Source organism: Lissotriton vulgaris, chromosome 1_1 (assembly GCF_964263255.1).
Source record: "Lissotriton vulgaris chromosome 1_1, aLisVul1.2, whole genome shotgun sequence".
Classification (NCBI taxonomy): Eukaryota; Metazoa; Chordata; class Amphibia; order Caudata; family Salamandridae; genus Lissotriton; species Lissotriton vulgaris.
The window spans coordinates 1,006,421,890-1,006,448,002 of NC_141685.1; the positions used below are offsets into that span (position 1 = coordinate 1,006,421,890).

At 46.8% G+C, this 26,113-nt stretch overlaps 1 protein-coding gene across 4 annotated transcripts in view; it reads left to right on the forward strand.

Moving 5' to 3' along the window:
- Window positions 1-26,113, forward strand: part of LOC147748392 (cAMP-dependent protein kinase catalytic subunit alpha) — a 1,196,191-nt gene that overhangs the window by 766,308 nt on the left and 403,770 nt on the right. For all 4 annotated transcript variants that reach the window (XM_086961155.1, XM_086961164.1, XM_086961147.1 and 1 more), the window contains one exon: window positions 5,010-5,108. In XM_086961155.1, coding sequence (XP_086817281.1) covers window positions 5,010-5,108 — 99 coding nt within the window. The remainder of the gene's footprint in view (window positions 1-5,009; window positions 5,109-26,113) is intronic.

A 26,113-nucleotide genomic window follows, 5' to 3' on the forward strand; every position in this document is an offset into this window, starting at 1 on the left:
TCAGCACCTCCGCGGCATCACATACTCGGAGACAGTACTCACTGCAAGTCTGTAAGTGCTTCTCCGGTCCAGTCGCTGCCACCCATGCTGCTTTCACGGTCCATGTGAATGTCTGTAAGTACCAGCGCACAGAAAGGGCCGTGTCACGTTCTTGTAGTACAAACATGTCGCCGGCTTGATAACGGTTCAATACACTCATTCCACATCACTTGTCGGTTCATTTCGGTCTTGCTGTTTCCTCCGCTTCCCTTGTTGCTTGACGAAGTCTTGTGCCGCCTGCACCGTTGGCAGTATGACAGGTTTCCCGCCAGTGAGGACTTTGAGCTTTGCCGGATAAAGCATGGCATATTCAATGCCCAGTTCTCTCAGCTTTTTTTTTGACGGGAGCAAATTCTTTCCGAGCCTGTTGTACCGCCATGGTGTGGTCTGGGTAGAACTCTAGAGTGTTCCCCTGATGCGTAATTTTCCCCAGCTCTCTCGCCAGCCTCAGGACCGTGTCTCTGTCCCTGTAATTAAGCATACGCGCGATGATCATTCGCGGGGTGGCTCCGGGTTTTGGCACAGGGGCCAGTGACCGGTGCGCACGCTCCACCAGGAACACTGGAGATAGATTGTCAGCTCCAAACAGTTCTTTGAGTAGGTTTTCTATGTAGGTCTCCATTTTCCCTGTGTTCGTGGATTCTGGAAGGCCCGAAATCCGAACCTTGTTCCGCCTGGACCTAGCTTCCTGGTCCTCCACCCTGGCTCGCAGGACCTCCACTGTTTTCTCCAGGGCTCCGCATGTCTTGGCTGTGGTGCTCTGTTCATCCTCAAGCCTCGAAATTCGCTGTTCTGTTTCCGTGAGGCGCCCTTCGTGCTGTTCAATTTTCGCCGCCATGTTGTCGACCCTCTGCACCACGTTGTCGAGCTTGCCGTTCATCTCTTGTAAACTCTGCTGTATCGCCCTCAGCACCGACTCCATGCCCGTGCCCTCTGGTGTTTCCCGGCCCCCTTCCATCTCCGTTTCCGCCGTATTATTTCTGCCTTGGTTCCGCTTCTCGAATTGGAGCTTGGTTTGGTTCCGGTCGGGCTTCCCCATTTCAAAGTGCCGTTTCGACTGGTGTCGCTCCGCTGTGTTAGGGCTGCCGCCCGATGGTGTGCTTGTATTGGGACCGGCACGAGTCGCCGTTGCCGCAGTTCCCTCTTTCACAGTGCGTGTGGTCATCAGCGGGCTCGCTCAATTGCAATCAGGCCCCGAGCGAGGCCTCAGTTGTTGGGTGCGGCAGGTGCTACTTTGCGCTGGTCTTAGTAGGGGCACTGTGAGGGTAGGGGTCCACACCCACACTCCCCACTGCTTGGTGGGTCGCCCTCGAGCTGTCGTTGTGGTCAGCGCTATGTGAAAGATAGCACGTGTGAATGTTAGGTGCCTCTGCACTGTGTGAATCTCGCCTGCATACCGGCAGCTGTGGTGTGCTCGTTACTCACTCCGTGTCCTCGTGTGGGGGCCCCGCTGGTCGAGCGCTCCACATGTGTCTATGTTCTGGTCGAATAGACCGGGTTAGGATCCACACGCCTCCGTCTCACCCCATGCGCGAGTGTCACAGCCGGTCTACGAGGGGTTCCGACCGGCGGGATTGTCCGTTGCAGCCGCCAGCGTTGTGCGTTCCACGGGCGCCGCCATCTTGCCCTCAGTGGAACGCACGCCGATTTGGAGAGGCGCTGAGTTCTGGTGACCTGCGGGGGCCTCACCGAGTCTTCGATTGTGTCAAACAGCCATACACCAGGCCGCGCCGAGTGACAACAGAAGTCCTGACGCGCTAGGCGCCGTTAAATGCTCCGGGTCTCTGAGCCTCCGGAGCGGCCATTTTGAGCGGCTTCCGCGAGGGCTCCGGTTTTGCGGCTGTATCTTCTGTTTCCCGCACAGCAGGTCGTGTCTTCGTGTCAGGAGAGGTCGGCCCTACATTCCGATGCACATATCCGTGATCGGCGCTGCTGTTGGTGGGGATTTAGGGGGTCAGAAGTCGTTAGGTGCGCGACCGCCCGGCGGAGCTGACTCGCTAGCCAGCCATACCGCAGTGCGCCCTCTAGCGCCCCCCCATCATGTATCCTCTTGATACCTCACTGCAGGCTGCACATGCGCCCCCTCCAGGAGGCACTCGCAAAACAATGGGTCCAATGCACAGGTTCTTTCGACGATCGCATAAAGGTCACTCCTCAAATGGTCAAGGACCTTTAATGGTGGATATCGGTTCGAAACCTTTCTCAAGGCTTACCATTCCTGGTTCCGGCTACATGTCATCTCGACAGACGCCTCCTTGGAAGGTTGGGGAGCTTTCCTCCAAGAGCTACAGATAGGCGGGAAGTGGTCCCCCTTAGAAAAGGGGCTCCATATCAATCTCCTGGAGCTACGGGCAGACTTCCTCGCCCTGCAAGCTTTCCTTCCGAGAATCAAAAATTCCCTAGTGCTCGTCCGTTCAGACAACACTACGACGATGCACTACCTCAACAAACAAGGGGGGACTCTCTCTATGACACTCTCTCACGAGTCGCAGAAAATTTGGAACTGGGTAATCAGTCACAATATATCTCTTCGGGCAGAGTATTTTCCAGGCATGGACAATGTGCTCGCCGATTCACTAAGCAGATAGAGAACGACGTCTCACGAGTGGGAACTGGATCAAGGAATCCTCAACCAAATTTTCTCGAGATGGGGCACTCCTCAGATCGACCTGTTCGCCACAAGGTCCAACACCAAATGCCCACACTTCGCAAGTTGGCATCCCCAGAAAGGGTCCCTAGGGAATGCATTTTCGATCGCATGGTGCAATGTCTTTGCGTATGCCTTTCCACAGTTTCCAATGATTCCCAGGGTCCTCAGAAAGCTGAAGGCAGAGCCTTGTACTCTCCTTCTGGTAGCCCCAACTTGGCCATGCCAACATTGGTTCACAGAACTCCACCCTCTATCTCTGGAACCGCAGATGCGTCTGCAGAAGTTCCCATCTCTACTCACGATGTGCAACCAGCAAGTCCAACATCCGAATCTGGCCTCACTCAAATTAGCCACTTGGCTCCTGAGTTCAGAGAATTTCAAAGCTTGACTATCCCGCCAGAATGTAGAGCAATCTTGGCTCGGGCTGATAGCACCAACAAAACATACTCTTTGAAACGGAAGAGATTCTGGGTCTGGTGTAGAGATTAAGGTATACATCCTTTCTCTTCTTCTCCGGAACAAATATAGCCTTATCTTCTCCTTCTGGCGAACTCTGTCCTGGCTCATGCGTCCATCAGGGTCCATTTGGCGGCGATATCCCGTTACAGAAGATCTCCTACTGGCCCTTCTCTCTAGTCTAACAGATTGGTCAAGCAGTTTTTAAAAGGACTCTACAGGACTTTTCCCCCTGTGAAAATGTTGCTTCCTACCTGGCACCTGAACACAGTCCTTAACCAGCTCATGAAGCACCCCTTTTAACCGGTACACAGGGCTGACCTGAAATACCTCTTTTGGAAGACAGCCCTCCTACTTGCTCTCACCTCCGCAAGACGGGTGAGTGAGCTTCAAGCTTTATCAATACAAGAGCCTTTCCTGCAATTCAAGCAGGATAGAGTAATCTTGCTGACAAACCCAAGTTTATTCCAAAAGTCCAGTCGGACTTCCATCTCAACGAGCCAGTGGTCTTGCGCTCTTTCTTTCCGAATCCCACGATGGCAGCGGAAAGGTCGTTGCACTCTCTTGATCTTAAGCGCTGCCTTAAATTCTATATTGAAAAGACAAAAATCTTCAGGAAGTGTCATCAGCTATTTGTGGCTCACAGTAGACCCATAATAGGTCTTCCAATCACCAAGCAAAGTATATACCGCTGGATTTCTGCAGCTATTTCGTTTTGTCATGAGCAGGCAGGGCAGCCCCTGCAATCTAAGGTGCGAGCCCACTCTACCAGGGCAATATCTACATCCATGGCGCTGTTTGCAGGAGCGCCGGTCATAGACATTTGTAGAGCGGCAACATGGAAGTCGCCACATACCTTCACTGGGCATTACTGCCTGGACACAGAACTCATGAAGGATGCTGCAGTGGGACAAGCAGTACTTCGTCATCTGTTTCAGTAGAGGTGAGCCTTCTCTTCATCCCTCCATCCTTCTCATGTATGCACATATCTCTATTGTATAATTTGGTGGTATTTCTTGCTTGCAAATGTATGTTTCTATTAGTTGTTTGATATGTTGTTATCTAATGACTTGCATATCCTATACCATCCGAAATGTGCTTTATTCATTGCTTGCTACTCTGATTCAGGCATGTGAATCTATGAAAGACACCCCTAATACTGGATAAGAAATGTGTTACTTACCTGTAACTGCAGTTATTCAGTATTGGTGTCTTTCATAGATTCACATGCAACCCTCCCGCCACCCGTGGAAGGGCTCACCTGCTTCTCTCAGTAAGACGCCTACTTAGCTTTGTGCGTACGAAAATCTGAGGGACTGAGGCTCCTTCCAGGAGGGTTCTAGAGGGAGGTGACAGCTGATTGCCTCTTTTCTAGAGTTTGGTCCTTTCTACAAAAGGACAGAGATAGGTTACTAATGTGAGGCCTTTAGGCCTATTTATCTATAGGTCTATGGGACATTACTTTATTTATGTACCGGGGACTCCCATTCCGACAACGGGGAATGATTCAGGCATGTAAATCTATGAAAGACACCAATACTGGATAACGGCAGTTACAGGTAAGTAACGCATTTCTTATGTAGTTTGACGTTCAATTTCTGATTTGCTAAACTATTCTCCACACTCCATAAAGAGTTGTTATAGAATATATTCCCTTTACCCTCATTGTTCTCTTTGGGTGGTTAGGGGATCTCATCACTTGGCATCTTTCGAAATGTATACTTTAGAACATGGTTACATCACTGTCCATATCTTTACGGCTAGTTTTATTCAGAATTTCCGTAACACACTGGAATCATGCTTTGCAAATGTCTGCAGTGTGCTCTCCCAATCCTAACAAATCAATTCTTCATCAATTTCTCAGGTTGTGAAATTGAAGCAGATAGAACACACACTGAATGAGAAACGGATACTGCAAGCGGTCAACTTCCCTTTCCTTGTCAAACTAGAGTATTCTTTTAAGGTTAGTACTGCTTGCCTTTATATGTTCTAGTCCTTGCCTTGTGTGGGATGCAAAAATATTGGGTTCTAAATGTGTGTTCTTATGTAATTAATTCTGTAGTTTGCACTTCACCAACATTTTATCTTTTATAAATTCACATGCCTAAATCATTCCCTGTTGTCATGCTGTGAATCCCTGGTAACTTGACGACGGAGAATGATTCAAGCATGCTACTATATAAAAGATATCAATGTTGAAGAACGGAAGTGACAGGTTAGTAACTAATTTCATAGTGCTTTTGTAAATTGTATTATATGCTGTGTCTTTGTCTCGTGTTGCAATGTAAATTCCAGGTCAGGCATTGACTGACTGCAATCACATGATGACTCTACACTAACGACACTGTTCGACCCACAAGATGTCTTATGTTAATGAATATTAGTGCTACAGATTTTGAACTATGTGCACTGGAGAAGCGATTGATTAGATTAAGGTGATACTTAGGTTTAGGATTTACTGCATAGAGACTGTTATTTGAAAATTATGCAGCTTTTTCCTGTAAGAGCAGGTTATCAACAGCCAATTGTGTAGATATCTGTAAGAGAAGATTCCAATTCTGAGGAAAGACTGACTATAGACTAACATGTGTAGAAAGTTGTCTGGAAGAGTGAGCGGCAGGATCTTGAATTAAGTGTTTGTCATTTATTCCAATCATACGAGTTTTTTGTACTTTGTTACAGTAAGCATGTACAAATATGAACCTTGCGTCTATTTGCATACATCTGTCCCCTTCAGGTTCCTTCAAAGGGTCTATGAAAAAAATCTTCTCCTGCAGTGGATCATTCATAGACACATTCTTTAATTGTTCACTTTCACAAGGCTCAAAATCCATGTTCACAGTCATTATGTGACCAATTCCCTGACCCAACGAAGAGCCAAATAGCTGAACTCACTTAAAAGGCTCCACAGGGCAAAACGTCTGTTGCATGTAAAGTGAGAATCCTTTGGACCTTGCTTTCAGAATCTTTGAAGCATTTTTCAGCCTGTGTTCTTCCTGGGAGGAATGCCAACCTCTACTTTGGAGAGAAGGAAGGTGCAATCACCCTTTTTTCCCTTTTTATTTAAACCCAGGAATATCTCCCTGCTGATGTCTGACTGGATTCCTGAAAAAAATCCATTTCAGAGTCTGCATTTTTATGGAAAGAAAGATATTTTTTTCATTATCTGCCTTTTATTGTGTTAATAGTCTCCACTTAGATTACAGTTCTACGAATAATGACATTTGCCACAGTTTGTGGCTAAATCATTAAACACCTAGAACCAGAATTAGAGACCGAACAGGACTTGGAATCCTGCGTGAACTGGACTTCTCAGCACCTAAGAGATCTTCCTCTGAGGCTTAATCAAGGGTGACTAGGTGACTTTCCTAATCCTGTCACTGATATGTAGACTTCTTGTCCTCCACTTGGTACATTGACACGTTGAGCCTGCTGGAAAAACACTCACAAGACGTTTTCCAGGTGAGCAGAGTCTCCAGGCTCTTCTGTCCTCTCCCATCTATCAAAATTACAAAATTGTGCTGTTGCTTCATCGTTTGCTGACAAGTGGATTGTCAAGTCTTTTCTATCAAATATATCAACTGTTTCCTTTTCATCTGCTGAGTGAAGTCCTCCTGTAAATCTTCTTCGAAGTTAACAATTTCACTGTTAACTGCCAACTAATCACAATCACTTGCGCCAAGTGCTTCATGGTTTACACTCTTTCTGTGACATCCGGGTTGAACTAAGCTGCCTCGTCAGTTCTTCTCCGGACAATGACTTCTTTACCCCGCTTGTCCGCTTATAAGCTGTTTAAACTCTGCTTTTCCACTAACTTTGGTACTGTCAGCCTTTAAAGCCACTTGTACTGCGGCTACAGTTCCATCTCAAACACTTGAAGTGCTCCTTAAAATAATCTCTACAACCAGTGTCTCAAATTCTAAAGAAAGCCTGTTCTAGCCTGAAAGGGATGGAGACTGTTTAAGATCAGACAAAAGAGAGATGGAAGCCTACTTCATCGACAAGTTTGACTAGGAATATCAATATGTATTAGGTTCACATGAACTGGATATTCACTTCGTACATTAAATTCTTGCTTTCACAGGCACAGAAACTACCCATGCTGTGTTTTAAATGTTCGTTCTCCCATCATTAATTCTGTACTCTGCATTTCTCCAACAAGCTTGCCCCTTCTACCTCATCATAGGGACTCCGGACATTATGAGATCCTTCTGGTTGAAGGACCATTAGACCTTTACTAAATATGATGCAGGATTTCTATCAACTGCTGCTCTAGGTTCCCATGTCTGTGCAGTTGCCAACCTCTGCACCACTTCCACCTCAGACACCTATGTTACAGCTATCCAGCCCTCCTATGTTTTCACAGCCATGAATCCAGCAATGAGCAACTGTTGCTCCACAGCCTCCATCATCTCCACTACTACAACCTACTTGGCAGTAGGAGAAGGTTCAAGTTGGTAGTGATGATGAGGATAAAAAAAATACAATGAGGACAGTGTTCAGGCTCAACCAGGTTAAGTAACCCACCACCAAAGAAAGTGGATTATGTGCTTATTAGTTTCTGTGATGATGCCATTCCAGAACCAATTCCTAAGAACTCACCTAAAAAAGTTTTGGGGAATTTCTTGAGAGGACTTCCAAAATGTTTGTCTTTCCATCATTTCCAGAGAAATTCTCTTTAAATGAGAAAGGGTGTTAAAGCTCACTCCTATATTAGATATTTTTTGAATCAATATCTTTCTCAAATAAAAATTCTGGCTTCAGCATTTGTAAATAAGGAAACATTTGGGACAAAGTTTAAGGCTACTGATTCTTCTTCGCATCTTCAACTAGGTCAAGGCAAAATCCATAATTTTATCTGAGGCCAAACAATGTATCAGGAACATGTCCTCTTCTTGCACTACACCTCCTTCATGGGAATCCTGAAAAGGGCTTACTAATGGGAAAATAGTGAATGCCCAAGATACCACATAAGTGAAGTTTTCACACATTTTTACTATTTTCTTCCAATATCGCAGGCAAATATGGCAGGTTAGTAGTCCTTTTTTGCATAAATTAACTGAGGAGGACTGGATTTATGCAAAGAAAATTTTCAGAGAAGCAGAGCATGCTTTGTCTGCTTTAATCCTTGCTTTCATGGACACCCCTTCTTCCACTTTCAGCCAGATGAGAAGTGCTGCTATTCTTTATAGTTAGGAATGGTTCATGAGCATTTTATTTAACCTTGAGGTGTAGGTTAAGATTATGTGTATGCCCTTTGAGTGCAAAAACATATTTGGCAAAAATGTGTAAAGGCTTTGCAAGCTATTAATGTGCATTCTGAGACTACAAAACATTTAGACACTTTTCAGTGCTTTCATTCAAATGTACCAAAAGGTTACCGGTATCCGCTTTGAAAGTTTAGAATTTACATCCAAAGTGTTCCTTTGGAACCTACTTGTTCTACATCCAGCCTCAAAGACCACAGCGGGGGTGCTAAACTAACAGGCTTCTTCCACCCATTCAGCGCCTGATTTTATCCTATTGGTGGGGGCACAGGATTCTGAGGAGAAAGTCAACAGGTATCTCTAAGGCACCTTTGCTGAAATTTCATTTGAGGGCCTCCAGTTCTTGTGGCAAAATGATCTACACAGAAGTTCTGCACGCCTATCTTTAGCTCCCATATCATCGGGGACAACTTTAAATGAGACGCTTCAGTTCTCCAGTATTGGGGTATTTTTCATAGATTCACATGCCTGAATCATTCCCCGTCGTCAGAGTGGGAGTCCATGGTACATAAAAAAGCAATAATTATGCAGATAATAACCATAACCTAGGTAACATAGAACCAGGAAGTAAAGTAGCCAGGAACTACAAGGAAAAAAAGTCCACATTTATGACTTTTCCAAGTCATTATATACAGTCCAAACTTCAGTCAATCAGGCGACGGCACCCTCCAGAATGTTCTCCTCAGAGGCTCAGGCTGTCAGATTTTCTACCACACGTCGTGTGAAGGGAATCTTCCTGAGCTCTGCTCAGTGCTCTTCTAATTTTTCAGGAATTCCTTCATTTGAGGATGTCTTCTTATAAGAAATTTCTCTTTAGACCTTGAGTCTTGTGGGAAGCTCTGGCTGTTTTCGAGGATCCCCACAAGAAGTGTGTTTATTGCCTGTATCCTGATCACCAGGTGAGAGACTGCGAAATATGTAGGACCTTCCCTCAGAAAACTCTCAGAGACAGAGAAGGGGGTCTACTTCTGTGGCTACAGAAAATTAAAGATCAAGACAACCCCTTTATCCTATGTGGGGAGTGTTTCCTCTGGATCAACCATGTCCTCTAGGAAGATGATTGCTGAGGAGGATCTGTCTTCTCCTGGGGCTAAGTTGTCGAGTAAACAGCCACCCTCTAAAGGTGCTGAATTGCATCCCACCTCAAAAAAGGCTCCTCCACCTTCTAAGAGTAAGCCTCTGCCTACTGCTCCCCGAGAAAAACTGTGAAGTCGGTGGCTTCAAAACGACTTGCTGAGAAGGATTTACCTCAGAGCAAAGTCCAGTCATTGACGACGACGACTACTTCGTCGACGAAAATCACAGTCGACGCTACTTCGACGTAGACTGTCACCTTCTCGTCGCTGAGACCACAGATGATGATGTCGTCAGCTTCATCTCCGTCGACGCTGGTTTCCGTCTCCGTGAAGCCGATATCGTCGACAAAGGAAATTATATCTACTGTCGACGTAGGTTAGAAAGATCTAGTCGACAATTGGCTCGTCTACGGCCGCCTCGTCGTCGACTACTACCTCGTTGTCGAAGACTGCCTAGTCGTCGAAGACTTCCTCGTTGTCGAAGACTGCCTCGTCGACGATCACTTCATTGACATCAGTTCAATCGACGACTGCTCTGTCAACGGCCCCCTCGTTGACGTTACAATTATCACCTTCCACAGATTTGCAGATTTGATCAGCGTCTACGACCACGGCATCCTCTGCACGCCTGTGCAATTGCCACCATTAACAACTGCATCTTCCTTGCTGCACAGACGTGGTTCTTCATTGGAGGCCCTCTCTCCACTGCATATTTCTCCTACTGGTACCTCTAGAGTTACCTGAGCAATAACTATATTATGGGGAGGATGATGAGGAGTCCGAAGAGGATGACAGATTTTGCACTGCGCAGGAGCCCTTCAGAATTGTTAATTAAATCATGAGTACGATCAGGATGAAAATTCTTCACCAGGGACTGTAGCTCTAGCTCCAGATGCGATACCTACTGCACAGATGCATTTTGCTCTGTTAAACAATCTACAATACATGTTAGACGATTATTATCGCTGTTTTCCTCCATCTGAATCAGCTGAGTCCATTCCACCGACACCTGTGCCTCAAGCTTCCTTTTCTGCGTTGAGGTCACCCAGACCACCTTCTCCAGTGCCTTCTCATCATTCCCATGATGCTCACAACTCGACGATGATAGGGAGGAAAGAGAATTGGACGACAGATCACTTCTTACGGAGTGGGACAGTTACCAGATAACAAACTCTGTCTCCTCCAACTCCAGCTCCCATCGATTCTCCTCCAGTTGATATCGGAGGCTTTCATCTCCTCATGGAAAGGGCAACACAAAGGTTCCTTCTGCCTATGAAAACAAAGAAGGATGAGTGCTTCCTATACGACTTTACAGATCTGCCAAAGAAGTAGATACAGACTATCCCTATCATTGACTTCATTTGGAAAGAAGGTTTGAAGGTCATGAAAGCTCCTGCTTAAATTCCTGCGGTCCTGCCTTGTCTCAACAAAAAATATAAGGCACCAGATAACTCACCTGCATTCCTAATAAGTCAACCAAAAGCTGACTCTGTTATTGTCCAAGCGGCACAACGATGAGCTAGAAACCCTTCCTCTCCGGTCACAGCTCCTCCGGATCGGGATGGCAGACGATTGGACGCTATTGGAAGAAAAGTGTTTGAGGCATGTGGGCTGCTGAATTCATATCTGTGCATAGATCGCCGCCTAGTGTTGGGTCCGGATGATCGCACATTGTTGTCCTGAAAGAGTCTTCGAAGTATCACAAGATAGGTGGCTCCTCCCCTGGACTACAGTGCGCATGGGCATCGACTCCATCCTCAGATTGTTTTTTTTCCGCCATTGGGTTCGGATGCATATTGGTTCACTCAAGTCGGAATCGATAAAGTTTCTTTAGGCCAAAAGACCTTTAGTTTTTTCGTCGGTATTGTCTTGCGATCGGTGCCCAGTTCTGTTCCAGTACAGTTCCCGCGCCGGATATCCAGAAGAGCCGCGTGCTATTTGACGCTGAAGGCCCGGTCGACGCCAGAGGCCTTATTGACTAACCATCATGGAACGGAGCCCGTTCAAGAGATGTCCCGTGTGCAACTCGAAATATCCCCACATCGACGTCCACCCGGTGTGCAACAAGTGCCTGTCGCCGGATCATGATGAAGCCAGCTGTATGGCTTGTTCCCGTTTTCGATCCAAGAAGACACTTCTGCATCGTGGCGCTGCGCGCAAGGAAGCCCAGCAGACGGCACCTGAACCGGTGGACATCTTCGATGCCGGGGATGATGAAGGAGCAGAGCGGGAGGTTCAAGAAAACCTGTCGGATCCCGCATCGGAGGTCGACTCCAGCTACGATGCTGATGTTGAGATGCTCGATGCGGAAGACGTCATAGACGAGGTAGGAGACGACGATGGGGCCTTTGGGGCCATGGAAGATAGCTCGAGCGAGGAGCCAGGCCCACAAACTGATACTGGGGCCAAAACACTTAATAAGGCTCGTGTCGAGGGATCGCCACAAGGCCTTACCCAAGATCTTCCAAAAGTTCTACGGCCCCGCCTTCGGGCTCGGCTTCGGACATGTCTAAGGAGCCGCAAGTTGCGAAATCGAAACCGAAAGTGAAAGCTCCGGTGTCGACGCAACCAAAGACACTCGAGGCTAAATCTAAACCGAAAGTGCATATTGCTTTGGTCGGCTCGAAGTCCTCGGATCTATCGGCACCGACGAAGCAGAAGAGCGTTATCGACCCGAAGAGGCCGCTAAAGGGCGTCGAGCCAAAGTCTGGCACGCCGAAGGCAAAGGTCAAGGCAGTCGACCCAAACAAATCGGCGCCGAAGACAGTCGACACCGACAAAGGACTCGGTGATCAGAAGGTTCTCGAGCCTCCGCTTCGGCCGGACAAGGCCAAGAGCGGTACAACCCCCGAGTCCACGTCTGGTGGTGCCTCGAAGGATTCCGTCTAGTCGACACAGCCGTGCGCCTCCTTCTCGAAGCAGGTGGCAGAATCCCTGAAGCGCATCAAGGACAAGGCTTACGGCTGTCGGGCCTAAGGATCCTCCACCTTCGAAGCCTGCCGATAAGCCTCAAAAGACATCGGCGCCCATCCACTTCACGCTGCCACCGAAAGTGGTGCCGAAGGCTTTCGTTCCTAAAATGGTCGTCGACGTCCCCAAGAAGGGGTCCACAGTGCCGAAGCCAACAACTGTGGTCCCGGCCACAAAGCATCGACAGTCCTCGCTTGAAGAGCAACAGGAACAGTTTATCGATGCAGAGACAGGCAGACTTTCTATTTATAAACAAAAGATCGCCCCGGAACAGCCAATGGAGTCCTATAAAATCCCACTAAAAAAGAAGGATTCTACTACAACACCTGTTCTTGTAGAACCTGTATCTCCATGTGGCCATGATGTCTCGCCCACTTATTCAGATGTGGAAACTGGGGAAGGTGATAATGACGAATACAGCTATCCTGTGGACACTGATCCAGATGATACTAATGAACCTTGGGCAGGTGCTGCTGACCCTGGAGATCCACACACTGCTCCAGACACTCATGTGTATGCTGTAAAAACGTCGCCTACTGAAGATTCGGCGGCGTTTAATGCACTCATTGAGAGGGCAGCCAAGAATCATGACGTCCAGCTCCATGCTGACCCTATTGAAGTGGACTTTCTGTTCAACACCTTTTCCACCTCAGAGAGGACTGTCAAGACTCTGCCTATGTTGAAGGGTGTCTTGAAACATGCTGGGGAAATATTTAAGGAGCCTACAAGAGCCAGGGTGATAAACCCCAGGATTGAAAAGAAGTACAAACCGGTGCCTGGGGTTCTCCAGTATTAGGGGGTGTCTTTCATAGATTCACATGCTTGAATTTTCCCCGTCGTCGAAGTGGGAGTCCCACGGTAAATAAAATAGCAATAATGCTAATAATATATATATATATATATATATATATATATATATATATATATATATATATATATATATATATATATATATATATATATAAAAATATATAAAGTATCATATAAGTAGCAAAAACTGATAAAATATGTACTGAAAACCTTTACAAAGGTTATTACATAGGAATGCATTAGAGAGAAAAAACTCATTTGTAACATATCAGTGTCATTATGTTAGTCCAAACTGCAGCCAATCAGGCTCAAGCACCCTCTAGAACCTTCTCCTCAGAAGCTCAAGCCCTCAGATTTTCTACCGCACGTCGTGTGAAGGGAGTCTCCCTGAGCTCTGCTCAGTTCTTTTCAACTTATCTACTCTTCTCAGTTATTTCACAAAGATGTCAAGTAAGAAGTCTTTATTTAGACCTTGTTCCTCCTGTGGGAAATTACGTTTATTTGAGAAAGACCCTCATGACAAGTGCATTTATTGCTTGTATCCTGATCACAAAGTGGTTGATTGTAGGTTATGTAGAACTTTCAATCCTAAAACCCTTAAGGACAGGGAGGGTCGCCTCCTATTATGACTTAAGCGCCTTCAAGATAAGGACGCTGTTGTTTCTGACGCAGAAAGCCTTCAGTCAGCTCCTTCTTCTGTGGCTTCTAAGCGTGGCAGTGTTCAGGAGTTGCCATCTCCTTTCCTGAAGAAAAGAAAGCTGGCTTTGACTGTGGCTGCAGTTCCACCTACTGCTTCTGTGCCTGTTGTAACGCCCACGAGATCTGACTCTCAGGCGTCGTTTCCAGCTTCTATTAAAGTGGTTACACTTCTCACAGCGCCTGTCGTCGACGGGCCCGTCGACGACCACTCCGACGACGAGATTGGCTGCTGTGGCCTCGTCTACGACTACAGTCACGACGACATCGGCGTCGTCATCGTCGACGAGAATCTCGACGACGGCTCTCTCGTCGACGAGAGCCTCTGTTTCTTCAATCTCGTCGACGATCCCTATCATATCGTCGACGAAGAAGCCATCGTCGATGAAGAACCCATCGTCGTCAATCCCATCGTCGACGAAGGCCTCGTCGACGAGGCTTCCGTCGACGGCAACGACGAAGCTCCCGTCGACGAAGGTACCGTCGACGAAGATTCCGTCGACGAAGATTCCGTCGACGAAGGTACCGTCGACGAAGGCACCGTCGACGAAGGCATCTTCGATGTCTAGGATGCCGCCTGCAATACAGTCACCGTCGACGGCCCAGACGACTTTTACTGCATCGTCGACAGCGTCATCGACGGGCTCGTCGATGAGCAAACCAGCGACAGTAGGGCCTAAGCCTTCTACGTCCAAGGAGGCGCCTAGAGACTTACCGTCTACGGCGACAGCAATTTCCAGTTCTTCTTCCTATGCCAACATGCCTTTGGTGGCCATGGACACTTCAGTTTCTACTGTACAGTCCTCATTCAATAAAGAGGAAGATTCCGCTTTCCACATTGAGAGTCTTTTTGGCGGCCATCTCACGCTACCGTCATGACGGCTCTACGTCTCTCTGTTCATCCAGAATCATCAGACAGTTCTTTAAAGGACTTTTCAGGAAGTTCCCTCCGTTAAGGCGCCCTCCTCCAGCTTGGCACCTCAACGTGGTGTTATCACAACTTATGAAACCTCCATTTGAGCCAATTCATCGTTCAAACCTCAAGTTTCTGACCTGGAAGGTGGCTTTGCTTTTAGCTTTAACTTCGTCTCGTCGTGTAAGTGACTTACACGCTTTCACCATCAAACCTCCATATTTGCAGTTCAAACCTGATGGAGTGTCACTTCGTACCAATCCTTCTTTTCTTCCAAAAGTGCCTTCTGACTTCCATTTGAACGAGCCAGTTTTCTTAAAGACTTTTTTCCCGGATCCTAAATCCCCTGCGGAACAGCGACTACATTCCTTAGACATCAAACGGTGTCTGAAATTCTACATTTCTAGGACAGCCCCTTTTCGTAAATCCAATCAGCTATTCTTAGCATATGGACTACTGCGCAAAGGACACTCAGTGACTAAACAGACTATAACACGATGGCTCTCTTCAGCCATATCGTTTTGCCATCAGCAGGCTGGCAGGCCTTTACCTACTCCAGTGAGAGCACATTCTACGAGAGCGATGGCGTCGTCCATCGCATTGTTTGCCGGAGTGCCTCTACACCAGATTTGTCGTGCAGCGACATGGTCCAGCAGGCACACCTTTACCAGACATTATTGTTTGGATGCTGTCAACGAGGCGGACACCGCAGTGGGGCAAGCAGTGCTTCGTCATCTTTTCAAATAAGGTGAGCCTCTTTCCCTCCTCCATTCTTGAGATTGCCTTGCTTTTATGCTATATATATTGTTCTTCTATTGTTTGGAAATATTGCAATCTCATCTCCAGGAGGTTACTGCTATCTATTCTATTCAAGCATGTGAATCTATGAAAGACACCCCCTAATACTGGAGAAGAACACTTGTTACTTACCTGTAAACAGGTGGTTCTCCAGTATTGGTGTCTTTCATAGATTCACATGCGACCCACCCATCCTCCCCTCAGAGGCTCTTTTCTCCTCATGCGCTATTATTACTAGTGCTACGAAAATCTGAGGGCTTGAGCTTCTGAGGAGAAGGTTCTAGAGGGTGCTTGAGCCTGATTGGCTGCAGTTTGGACTAACATAATGACACTGATATGTTATAAATGAGTTTTTTCTCTCTAATGCATTCCTATGTAATAACCTTTGTAAAGGTTTTCAGTACATATTTTATCAGTTTTTGCTACTTATATTATAATTTATATATTTTTTTATATATATATATATATATTATTAGCATTATTGCTATTTTATTTACCGTGGGACTCCCACTTCGACGACGGGGAATATTCAAGCATGTGAATCTATGAAAGACACCAATACTGGAGAACCACCTGTTTACAGGTAAGTAACAATTGTTCATCCTACCTACATTAAGGGACAGTTGCCGTTGGACTCTCTTGTTGTTTCTAATGCCCGGAAGAGGGCTAATTCACAAACAACGGGTGATGCTCCTCCCCCAGATCAAGAATCTAAGGTGCTAGAGGCATCCGGGAAAAGGGTGGCAGCTCAAGCGGCCAATATCTGGAGCATTTCAAACACTCAGGCACTCTTAGCCAGGTATGACAGGGCCCATTACGACACACTGGAGACCCTGTTACAGCACCTGCCAGATGAATATAAGGAGGCAGCTGAGATGCTCATACAGGAAGGGAAGCTCATATCAAATGCTTCTATCAAATGTGCACTGGACGCAGCAGACACCGCGGCCAGAGCCGTTAACACTAGTGTCATGTTGAGACGACATGCCTGGCTCAGAATCACCGGGTTCAAGCCAGAGATACAGACCACCATTCTGAATCAGCCAGTAAACCCTGATCATCTATTTGGCCCAGAGGTGGACACCACCTTGGAGAAAATCAAGAAAGACACTGAGACTGCAAAGTCTATGGGGGCTCTAAAGTCACAGCAGTTCAGGGGTGGTTCTTTTCGTCGCTCAGGCAATAGCGGTGTTTCCAGAGGCCAGCTGTCCCAGCAAACACAGTACAATAAAGGTGGCGCGCAAACCACATACACCAAACAAAGTAGAGGTGGTTATCGTGGAAACAGCGCCAAGGGCAGAGGTCGTGGAAACAACAGCTCCAGGTCCTCCGCCTATAACAAACAGTGACGCCTTGTCACTGCCCCCCCGACCATACAACACCTGTCGGGGGCAGACTTCAACAGTTCCTGCCAGTCTGGAAGTCCATCAACACAGACAGGTGGGTCACAAAGCTTATTCAGTACGGTTATTGTCTGGAGTTAACATCCACTCCACCCAACATACCACCAAGACACCGTCCTATGTCCACAGAGCATTTACACTTATTGCAGCAGGAGGTACTCGTCATGCTGCAAAAAGGAGCAATCGAGCTCGTGCCTGTGGAAGAAAGAGGCACAGGAGTTTACTCACTGTACTTCTTGATACCAAAAAAGGACGGGTCCCTCAGACCCATACTGGACCTCAGACCCCTCAATCAGTACATTCTATCAGAGCACTTTCACATGCTAACACTGCAGCAAGTCCTACCGTTGCTCAGTCAGGGAGATTTTCTCGCAACATTAGATCTGAAGGATGCGTATTTTCATATTCCACTGCACCCGTCTCACAGAAAATACCTCAGGTTCACCATCCAAAATCACCATCACCATTACCAGTTCAAGGTCCTACCTTTCGGAGTCACCACGGCACCCAGGGTGTTTACGAAGTGCCTGGCGACGGTAGCAGCACACTTACGGAGACGGAACATTCACGTCTACCCTTATCTGGACGACTGGCTTATCCAGGCAAAGTCGGCCAAGCACTGTGCCGCCCACATGTCCCACACCATTCACCTTCTTCACAATCTGGGATTCTCACTGAATTACCCAAAGTCCCACCTGCAACCCGCCCACATACGGCAGTATCTGGGTGCGACCATCGACACTTTGGCAGCCAAAGCACAGCCAAATTCAGTGAGGATCAGCAGCATTCAATCGCTGATACAGAAATTCAGACCTCAACACTCGCTTCAGGCCCAAGTGTTCATGCAGTTGATAGGCATGATTGCCTCCTGCATTTTCATAGTCCCGCACGCGAGACTACATATGCGTCCGCTTTTGGAGTGCTTAGCACGTCAGTGGAATCAGGCTCACGGACAGTTGAAAGACCTAGTGTTGGTAACCTGTCGTGCATACAACTCTCTGCATTGGTGGAATCCACAAAACCTTTGCAAGGGATGACCGTTCCAGGAGCCTAGGCCACAGATCATTCTGACGACGGACGCATCTCTCCAGGGTTGGGGAGCTCATGTTCTCCACTACACGGTGCAGGGACTATGGACAACGCAGCAGAAGAAGATGCACATCAACGTTCTAGAACTGATGGCTATCTTCATGGTGATGAAAGCATTCAAAGTACATCCGTGCAACAAGGTCGTGTTGATCCGGACGGACAACATGACAGCCATGTACTAAATTCAGAAGTAGGGAGGTACACACTCTCCACAGTTGTCTCATCTGGCTCAGAGCATGTGGAAGTGGGCCATTCAAAGGAACATCTTCCTCATGGCGGAACACCTCCCGGACAAGGACAATCAGATGGCGGACCTGCTCAGCAGGTACAGCCACCAAATGCACGAGTGGGAGATACATCCATCAGTACTCCACCCGTACTTCCAAAGGTGGGGTCATCCAGAGATAGACCTGTTCGCCACAAAGGAAAACGCCAAATGCCGAAGTTTTGCCGCCAGGTTTCCACACCCACAGTCGCAAGGCAATGCGATATGGATGAACTGGTCAGGCAAATTTGCGTACGCTTTTCCCCCAGCACCTCTAATACTGCTGGTGGCACGAAAGCTGAAGCAACACTCGATGACTCTCATCCTGGTTGCTCCGACGTGGGCACGCCAACCATGGTACACCATGTTTCTAGAACTATCCGTGGTACCGCATCAAGGCTGCGCCTCACACCCAGGCTTTTGATGCAGAGCCATGGCGACATTCAGCATCCAGATCCGCAACAGCTCAACCTGGCGATCTGGCTCCTGAGGTCTTAGAGTTTGGTTACCTCAACTTGCCTCCTGACTGTATGGACATCATCAGGGAAGCAAGGAAGCCCACCACCAGAGCATGCTATGCGGCGAAATGGAAGCGGTTTTTCATTTATTGTGCAGACCACAACATCAACCCGCTGGACGCATCTACTCAAAACATCATTTGTTATCTGTTACATCTATACAAATGTAATCTGGCCTATGCTTCCATTCGTATACATTTATCCGCAATGGCTGCTTATCTCCAAAACAGGCAGCATCTCTCCCTTTTCAGAGTGCCTGCCATCATAGCTTTTCTGGAGGGACTCAAACGAGTCATTCCTCCCCGGACCCCACCAGCTCCTGAATGGAACCTAAATGTGGTCCTCACAAGACTGATGAGTCCACCTTTTGAGGCACTGCATTCATGCGAGATTCAGTTCTTAACATGTAAAGTGGCTTTCCTGATAGCGATTACGTCGCTACAACGCGTTAGTGAACCCCAGGCACTAACTATCCAAGAGTCATTCATACAGATTCATTCCAACAGGGTGGTGCTTCGCAATAACCCTAAGTTCCTTCCTAAGGTGGTTTCACAGTTCCATATCAACCAGACTATAGAACTGCCTGTGTTCTTCCAAAATCCTGAGTCAGTGGCGGAGAGAATGCTCCACACACTTGACGTCAAGAGAGCCTTGATGTACTACATTTGATAGGACCGAAGAGTTTCAGAAGACGAAACAACTATTTGTTGCCTTTTCGCCACAACACAAAGGCAATCCCATTTCCAAGGCTGGTATAGCCAGGTGGATCGTTATCTGCTATCAGAAAGCCAAGCACACTCTAACGATCCCCCCGCGGGCCCACTCCACCCGGAAGTTGGGGGCCTCCATGGCTTTCCTTGGAAATATTCCTTTAGAAGACATATGTAGAGCAGCCACATGGTCTACCACACACACATTTACGAACACTACTGTGTAGATGTGCACTCCAAACAGCAGGCAGCTGTACGGCAGGCTGTTCTAAAAACACTTTTCCAAACTGCTGCAGCTAGCACAGGCGGGCGCCGCTAATGGAGGGACTGCTATGTATTCTATGCACAGATATGAATTCAGCAGCCCACATGCCTTGAACCGAATATGCTACTTACCAGTATGCATCTGTTCTTGGCATGTAGGGCTGCTGACATTCATATCGCCCGCCCTCCTCCCCGGCGCCTGTAGCGGCTGCAGCACTCAGAAATACTCTTAGCATGGTCATCATTCACGAAGTTACACTCCATCTTTGCCACAATGGCTAAAAACAATCTGAGGATGGAGTCGATGCCCATGCGCACTGTAGTCCAGGGGAGGATCTACCTATCTCGTGATACTTCGAAGACTCTTCCAGGACAACAATGTGCGATCATCAGGACTCAACACTAGGCGGCGATCTATGCACAGATATGAATGTCAGCAGCCCTACATGCCAAGAACAGATGCATACTGGTAAGTAGCATATTCGTTTCACCATGGCAGCGACGACCGTCCGTGCTGCTAATTCACTGGCCATATTAGGTCGGTACGCCAGACAGATGTGGTCGGACATCTCTCGCTACACCGACATGTTGCCGGAACCATCAAAATCTGAAGCTTTAAAAATCCTACAAGAAGGAGAGCGTATCTCTGCTGAGATCATAGATTCGGCTGTGGATGTCGCATCTACAGGATTTAGGCAACTAGCGGGTGCCGCAGTACTGCGAAGACCAGGCTGGCTAAAATAAACAATTTTTCGCCAGGAGGTTCAGGCAAAAATTATTGATATGCCGTTTGATGGGGAATCACTATTTGGCCAGCATGTGGAAGAGGCCCATCAGGCCATTAAAAAAGATAGAGACCGCAAGATCTTTTGGTACTCTCCAATTTTGGAAGCCGCCCTTTCTGGGCGCTAATGGACGTGGATCCTTTTCTAATCAAGGAGGCTATAACCAACAAAGGTCATACCAGTCCTTTCAAAGTAACCGATACCAGCCTCAACGGCTTACAGAAAACGAAATACCTCTTATTCGCAAAATTAAAGGAAGCCTTCCTACCGCGGACGGGATTCATCTAAAAAGAAAGTGACAACCGCCACCTGCCACCTCTTCTACCGCCTACCCCTTTAAAAGTTGGAGGAAGAATCTCCAAATTTTACTTTAACTGGTCCGCTATAACATCGGGCAAGTGGGTCCTGGACATTGTGGCCAGAGGCCATGTTCTAGAGTTCATAAAGATTCCTCCAAACTCTCCTCCCAAAGGCCCACCTCCAGCTCATCTCAAGGAGCTTTTTTCCCAAATAAATTTGATCATACGAAAGGGAGCAATCGAAATGGTCCCTCAATTGCAAAGAGGAACAGGATTTTATTCAAGATTTTTCCTGATAATGAAAAAACCCGGAGAATGGCGCCCCATTCTCGATCTTCGCTCCCTCAACAAATACTTTAAGAAGTTATCCTTCCGGATGTTAACGCTTCAAGAAATCCTTCAACTCCTTTCTGCGGGGATCACAAGGCCACCCTCGACATCCAGGGCGCATATTTCCATGTGCCAATTCTACCCAGACACAGAAAATTCTTGCGATTCAGAGTGGATGGCAGGGACTTCCAGTTCAACGTCCTTCCTTTCGGACTATGTTCAGCTCCCCGTGTGTTTACCAAGGTTCTAGCACCGGTGACCGCACTCCCTCATCTGGAAGGGATCCAAATTTTTCCGTACCTATACGACTCCCTTATCAAGGCAAATTCTTTCACAGTCACAAGGCCCACGTTCGGAGAGCTTTGTCCCTCTTCCAATCTCTGGGTCTCTCCATCAATCTTGACAAGTCTCATCTTGTTCCATCGCAAAGAAAGACATTCTTAGGAGCCACGTTAGACACACAACTGACACAAGCATTTGTCTCGAACGAAAGACAAAAGATTTGCAAACTTGCCCACCTATTGCGATCAAAAAGGTGCGTTTTAGTCCGGCAGTTAGTATTTTTTGGGATGATTTTTTCCTGCATCCCTTTAGTACCCAACTGCAGACTCAGAATGAGGCCCCTGCAAGAAGAGCTCAACTACCAATGGTTGCAGGTTTCGGGGTCATTCGACGATCTCATTTGCATCACTCCCCGGATTACTCTGGTGGACTTGCAAAAGGAATGTGGAAAAAGGGTGCACATTCCTAGTGGAAGCTCCAAGTTTTACCATCACCACAGATGCATCCCTCAAAGGGTGGGGAGCACACTTTCAAGGTCTGACGGTCAGCGGCAAGTGGAACGTCCAGCAGCGGACGTGGAATATCAACCTTTCAGAATTACTACCCATCTTCTTGGCCCTAAAATCCTTCCGCACCATCATTCTGGGAGCTTCAGTACTAATTCGGACAGACAACACAACAAGTATGCACTACTTGAACAAACAAGGAGGAACAAGGTCTACCCTGCTCTCTCAATAAGCCCAACAAATCTGGGACTGGGCGATAAGACACAGGATCAGCCTGTCAGCGATCTATGTTCCGGCAGTTTCCAATGTCCTGGCGAATTCCCTCAGCAGATCAACAGTATCCAATCACGAGTGGGAGCTACATCAACCAACCCTGGATCTAATTTTTCATGAGTGGGGTCGTCCCGATCTAGATCTGTTTGTGACAAATCAGAACCGCAAATTCCCATTCTTTGCAAGTTGGCTTCCCCACTAGGGGTCACGCAGGAATGTGTTTTCGATGGATTGGTCGCAGATATATGCTTACGCCTTTCCTCCGATACCGTTGATTCCCAGGGTTCTCCGGAAAATGAAGAGAGAGCCTTGTCGCCTAATTCTCATTTCTCCCAGGTGGCCTCGCCAGGTCTGGTTTACCGAACTCCTCCTTCTCTCAGAATGCTATCCAATTCAGTTTCGCCAATTTCGAACCTTCTGTCTTTCCAGAATGGACAGATCTGCCACCCGGACCCCGCATCTCTGAGGTTAGCGGCCTGGCGCCTGAACACCTTGAATTCGCTCATCTAAACATTCCTGCGGATTGTAAGGAAGTCTTCTCCAACACTCGAGCGCCTTCCACTATTAAGATGTACAGGCTTAAATGGAAGAGATTTTGCATGTGGTGTCAAACTGCCAATATTCATCCAATCCATGCAAAACCGGAGCAGATTCTACCATTCTTTTTGCACTTTGCAAGATCAGGCTTTTCCCATTCTATTCTAAAGGTATTTTTAGCGGCTATTTCAAGATTTCAACAAGATGGTTCCTACTCTCTTTATTCAGCTAGGATCATTCAACAGTTCTTCAAAGGATTGTTTCGGATGTTTCCTCCTATCCTGCGCCCACCTCCATCCTGGCATCTTAACGTGGTGCTTGCACAGCTTATGGGACACCCCTTTGAGCCTACACATGGAGTGGATTTGAAGTTTCTGTCATGGAAGGTGTCTCTGCTATTAGCTTTAACATAAGCTCGGAGGGTCAGTGACATTCTAGCCTTCGCTATTAATCCGCCTTTCCTTCAATTCACCTCAAACTCGTTGGTGCTACGCACTAACCCCAGTTGTATGCCTAAAGTACCATCGGACTTTTATCTAAATGAACCAATCATTTTAAAGACTTTCTTTCCTGATCCTCAATCACCTGCGGAAAGGACTTTGCATACCCTTGACATCAAGAGATGTCTCAAATTCTATTTACAACGGACTTATACGATCCGTAAATCTGACCAGCTATTGGTGGCCTATGGAAGAATACGTCATGGACACCAAATATCAAAACAAACCATAGCTCGTTAGATTTCTACTGCAATTTGTTTCAGCCCTCAGCAAGCAGGAAGACCATTACAGACAACTCCGAGAGCACAATGTACAAGAGCAATCTCCTCCTCTACTGCTCTTTTTGCTCGTGTGCCTCTTCATCAAATCTGCCGAGCTGCAACATGGTCCAGCAGGCACACTTTTACCAAGCACTACTTGTTTGGAAGCTGCCAGTAATGCAGATACCTCTGTGGGAGAAGCGGTTCTCTGTAATCTTTTTAAATAAGGTGAGCCTCTGTTCTTTACTGTTTTCAGGCGCGTATTAGCCATGCTTATGATTTATATACACATTGCTCTGTATATACAGATATGTGTGTCCAAACAACTTCCCAGTGTTAAAGGAGAAACGGACACTCCAAAGCGCCTCGGTTGCAGGTTTGTTTTTTATTTGAATTTTCAAGTGATCGAGAGAAGAATCTAAGGAGGAGAGAATCCTGTCAAATTTTTAATTTCAGAATTTTCACACCTTGGGGACTTAACCAGAGTGAAGAACTGTGTGTACATTTATAGAAATTTTTCATTACTAATAACCTACGTTTGTGAAGTTGAAAACTGTATGAAGCATTACCATGAGATCTCTTGTTGGAAATAGGTTTGGGCAAAACTGGATAGGAGGAAAATCATCTCCACAAAAATTTAACATAGACCCGGTCTAAACACCAAACTGCCCACTAGAGGGCATAATTAAAAGAGTGAAATACATTTCAAAAGTAAAAGAAGTTATACAACAAAACCCTGCGGCCAACTTGCACTTAAATTGAAACAAATCTCAAAAATAATCTAAACTATATGCCAAAAACCTCATGTACAGTCTGCAATAATAAACCTTTAAAACAATCAAACCGGACAACTATGCCCATTAGAGGACAAAACCACAGATCATACAAACTGAGACGGTCTCCAAAAATCAAATAATATCGGAGCTCCGAATAACAAATAAATAGTTAAACAAACATTTCGATCTAAGTAGGAAATACCGAGTTGCAAAAGCGATGGACTAATCGGTTATCTAATCACTAACGGTTCAGGATGCTAAAATCCTATGTATGTTATTGCATAATGCCTTTTGTACATATGATTGTTACAAGTAGCGTCTTACGAGCATTCTTATGGATGTACGGCTTTCTACTCTGATTCAGGCATGTGAATCTATGAAAGATATCCCAATACTGGAGAAGAACAATAGTTATTTACATGTAATCTGTGGTTCTCCAGTACTGGTATCTTTAATAGATTCACATGCAACCCACCCACCTCCCCTCAGAGGCTTGTTTATGCTCTTTTCACTTTGGTTCACTCTTGTGCGAGAAAATCTGAGAGCCTGAGCTTCTTAGGAGAACATGCTGGAGGGTGCTGTCACCTGATTGGCTGCAGTTTGAACTGTATATAATGACTTGGAAAGTCATAAATGTGGAAGTTTTTTCCTTGTAGTTCCTGGTTACTTTACTTCCTGGTTCTATGTTACCTATGTTATTGTTATTATGTGCATAATTATTGCTTTTTTATGTAACGTGGGTCTCCCACTCTGACGACGGGGAATGATTCAGGCATGTGAATCTATGAAAGATACCAATATTGGAGAACCACATATTACTGGTAAGTAACTATTAGTTTGAGGCATATGAGCTGCAGATTACACACTGTGCATAGATCGCCACCTAGTGTTGGGCCCGGATGTTTGCAGTTTGTTGTTGTCCTGAAAAGTTCTTTGGAAGTCACAAGATAGGTGACTCCTCCTTTGGACCACAATGCGCATGGGCATCGGCTCCATCCTCAGATTGTTTTTTTCCACCATCGGGCTCAGATGTGTTTTCGGCGCTCCGGTTTGGAACCAAATTTCCTTCAGCGCGCAATCTTCACCCACTTCGACTCTATTGTTTCGATCGCGCTCCACATCGACGCGATTCTTCACCACTTGGATGTCTTCAATTCCGGTCGTCGAAGAAGGCCTTCGGGCCTACCTAGGCCTAATCTTCTGGCTCATGGAAAGGACACCATTTAAGAAGTGTCCTCGATGTGGGTCGAAGTTTCCCCACACCGATCTACATGATGTGTGCAACCTTTGCCTCTCACCGGAGCCCGAGGCCAAAGACTGTTCCGCTTGTGCCTCTTTCCGCTCCAAGAAGACGATTAGGGACCGACGAGCTCGAAGAACGATTGCTCGCTCGTCAGCTTCGATCCCAGACGACATCTTTGGAGAGGGCGTCGACGTGCCCGAACACCTTGACATTGAAACAGGATCTAAAAGTACGTGGGATCTGTCAGATCTAAGGGTTTGGCTTATTGATTAACTCAGGCTCCTTTGTTGGTGAAACAAGCTCTGCCATGTGTAGGCAATAAACAATGTCCAGAGGGGTCGGTTAGTGCCTGGGACCGGACTGAGTGGCCAGAGGCAGGGAAGGAGGTTATAAAAGGG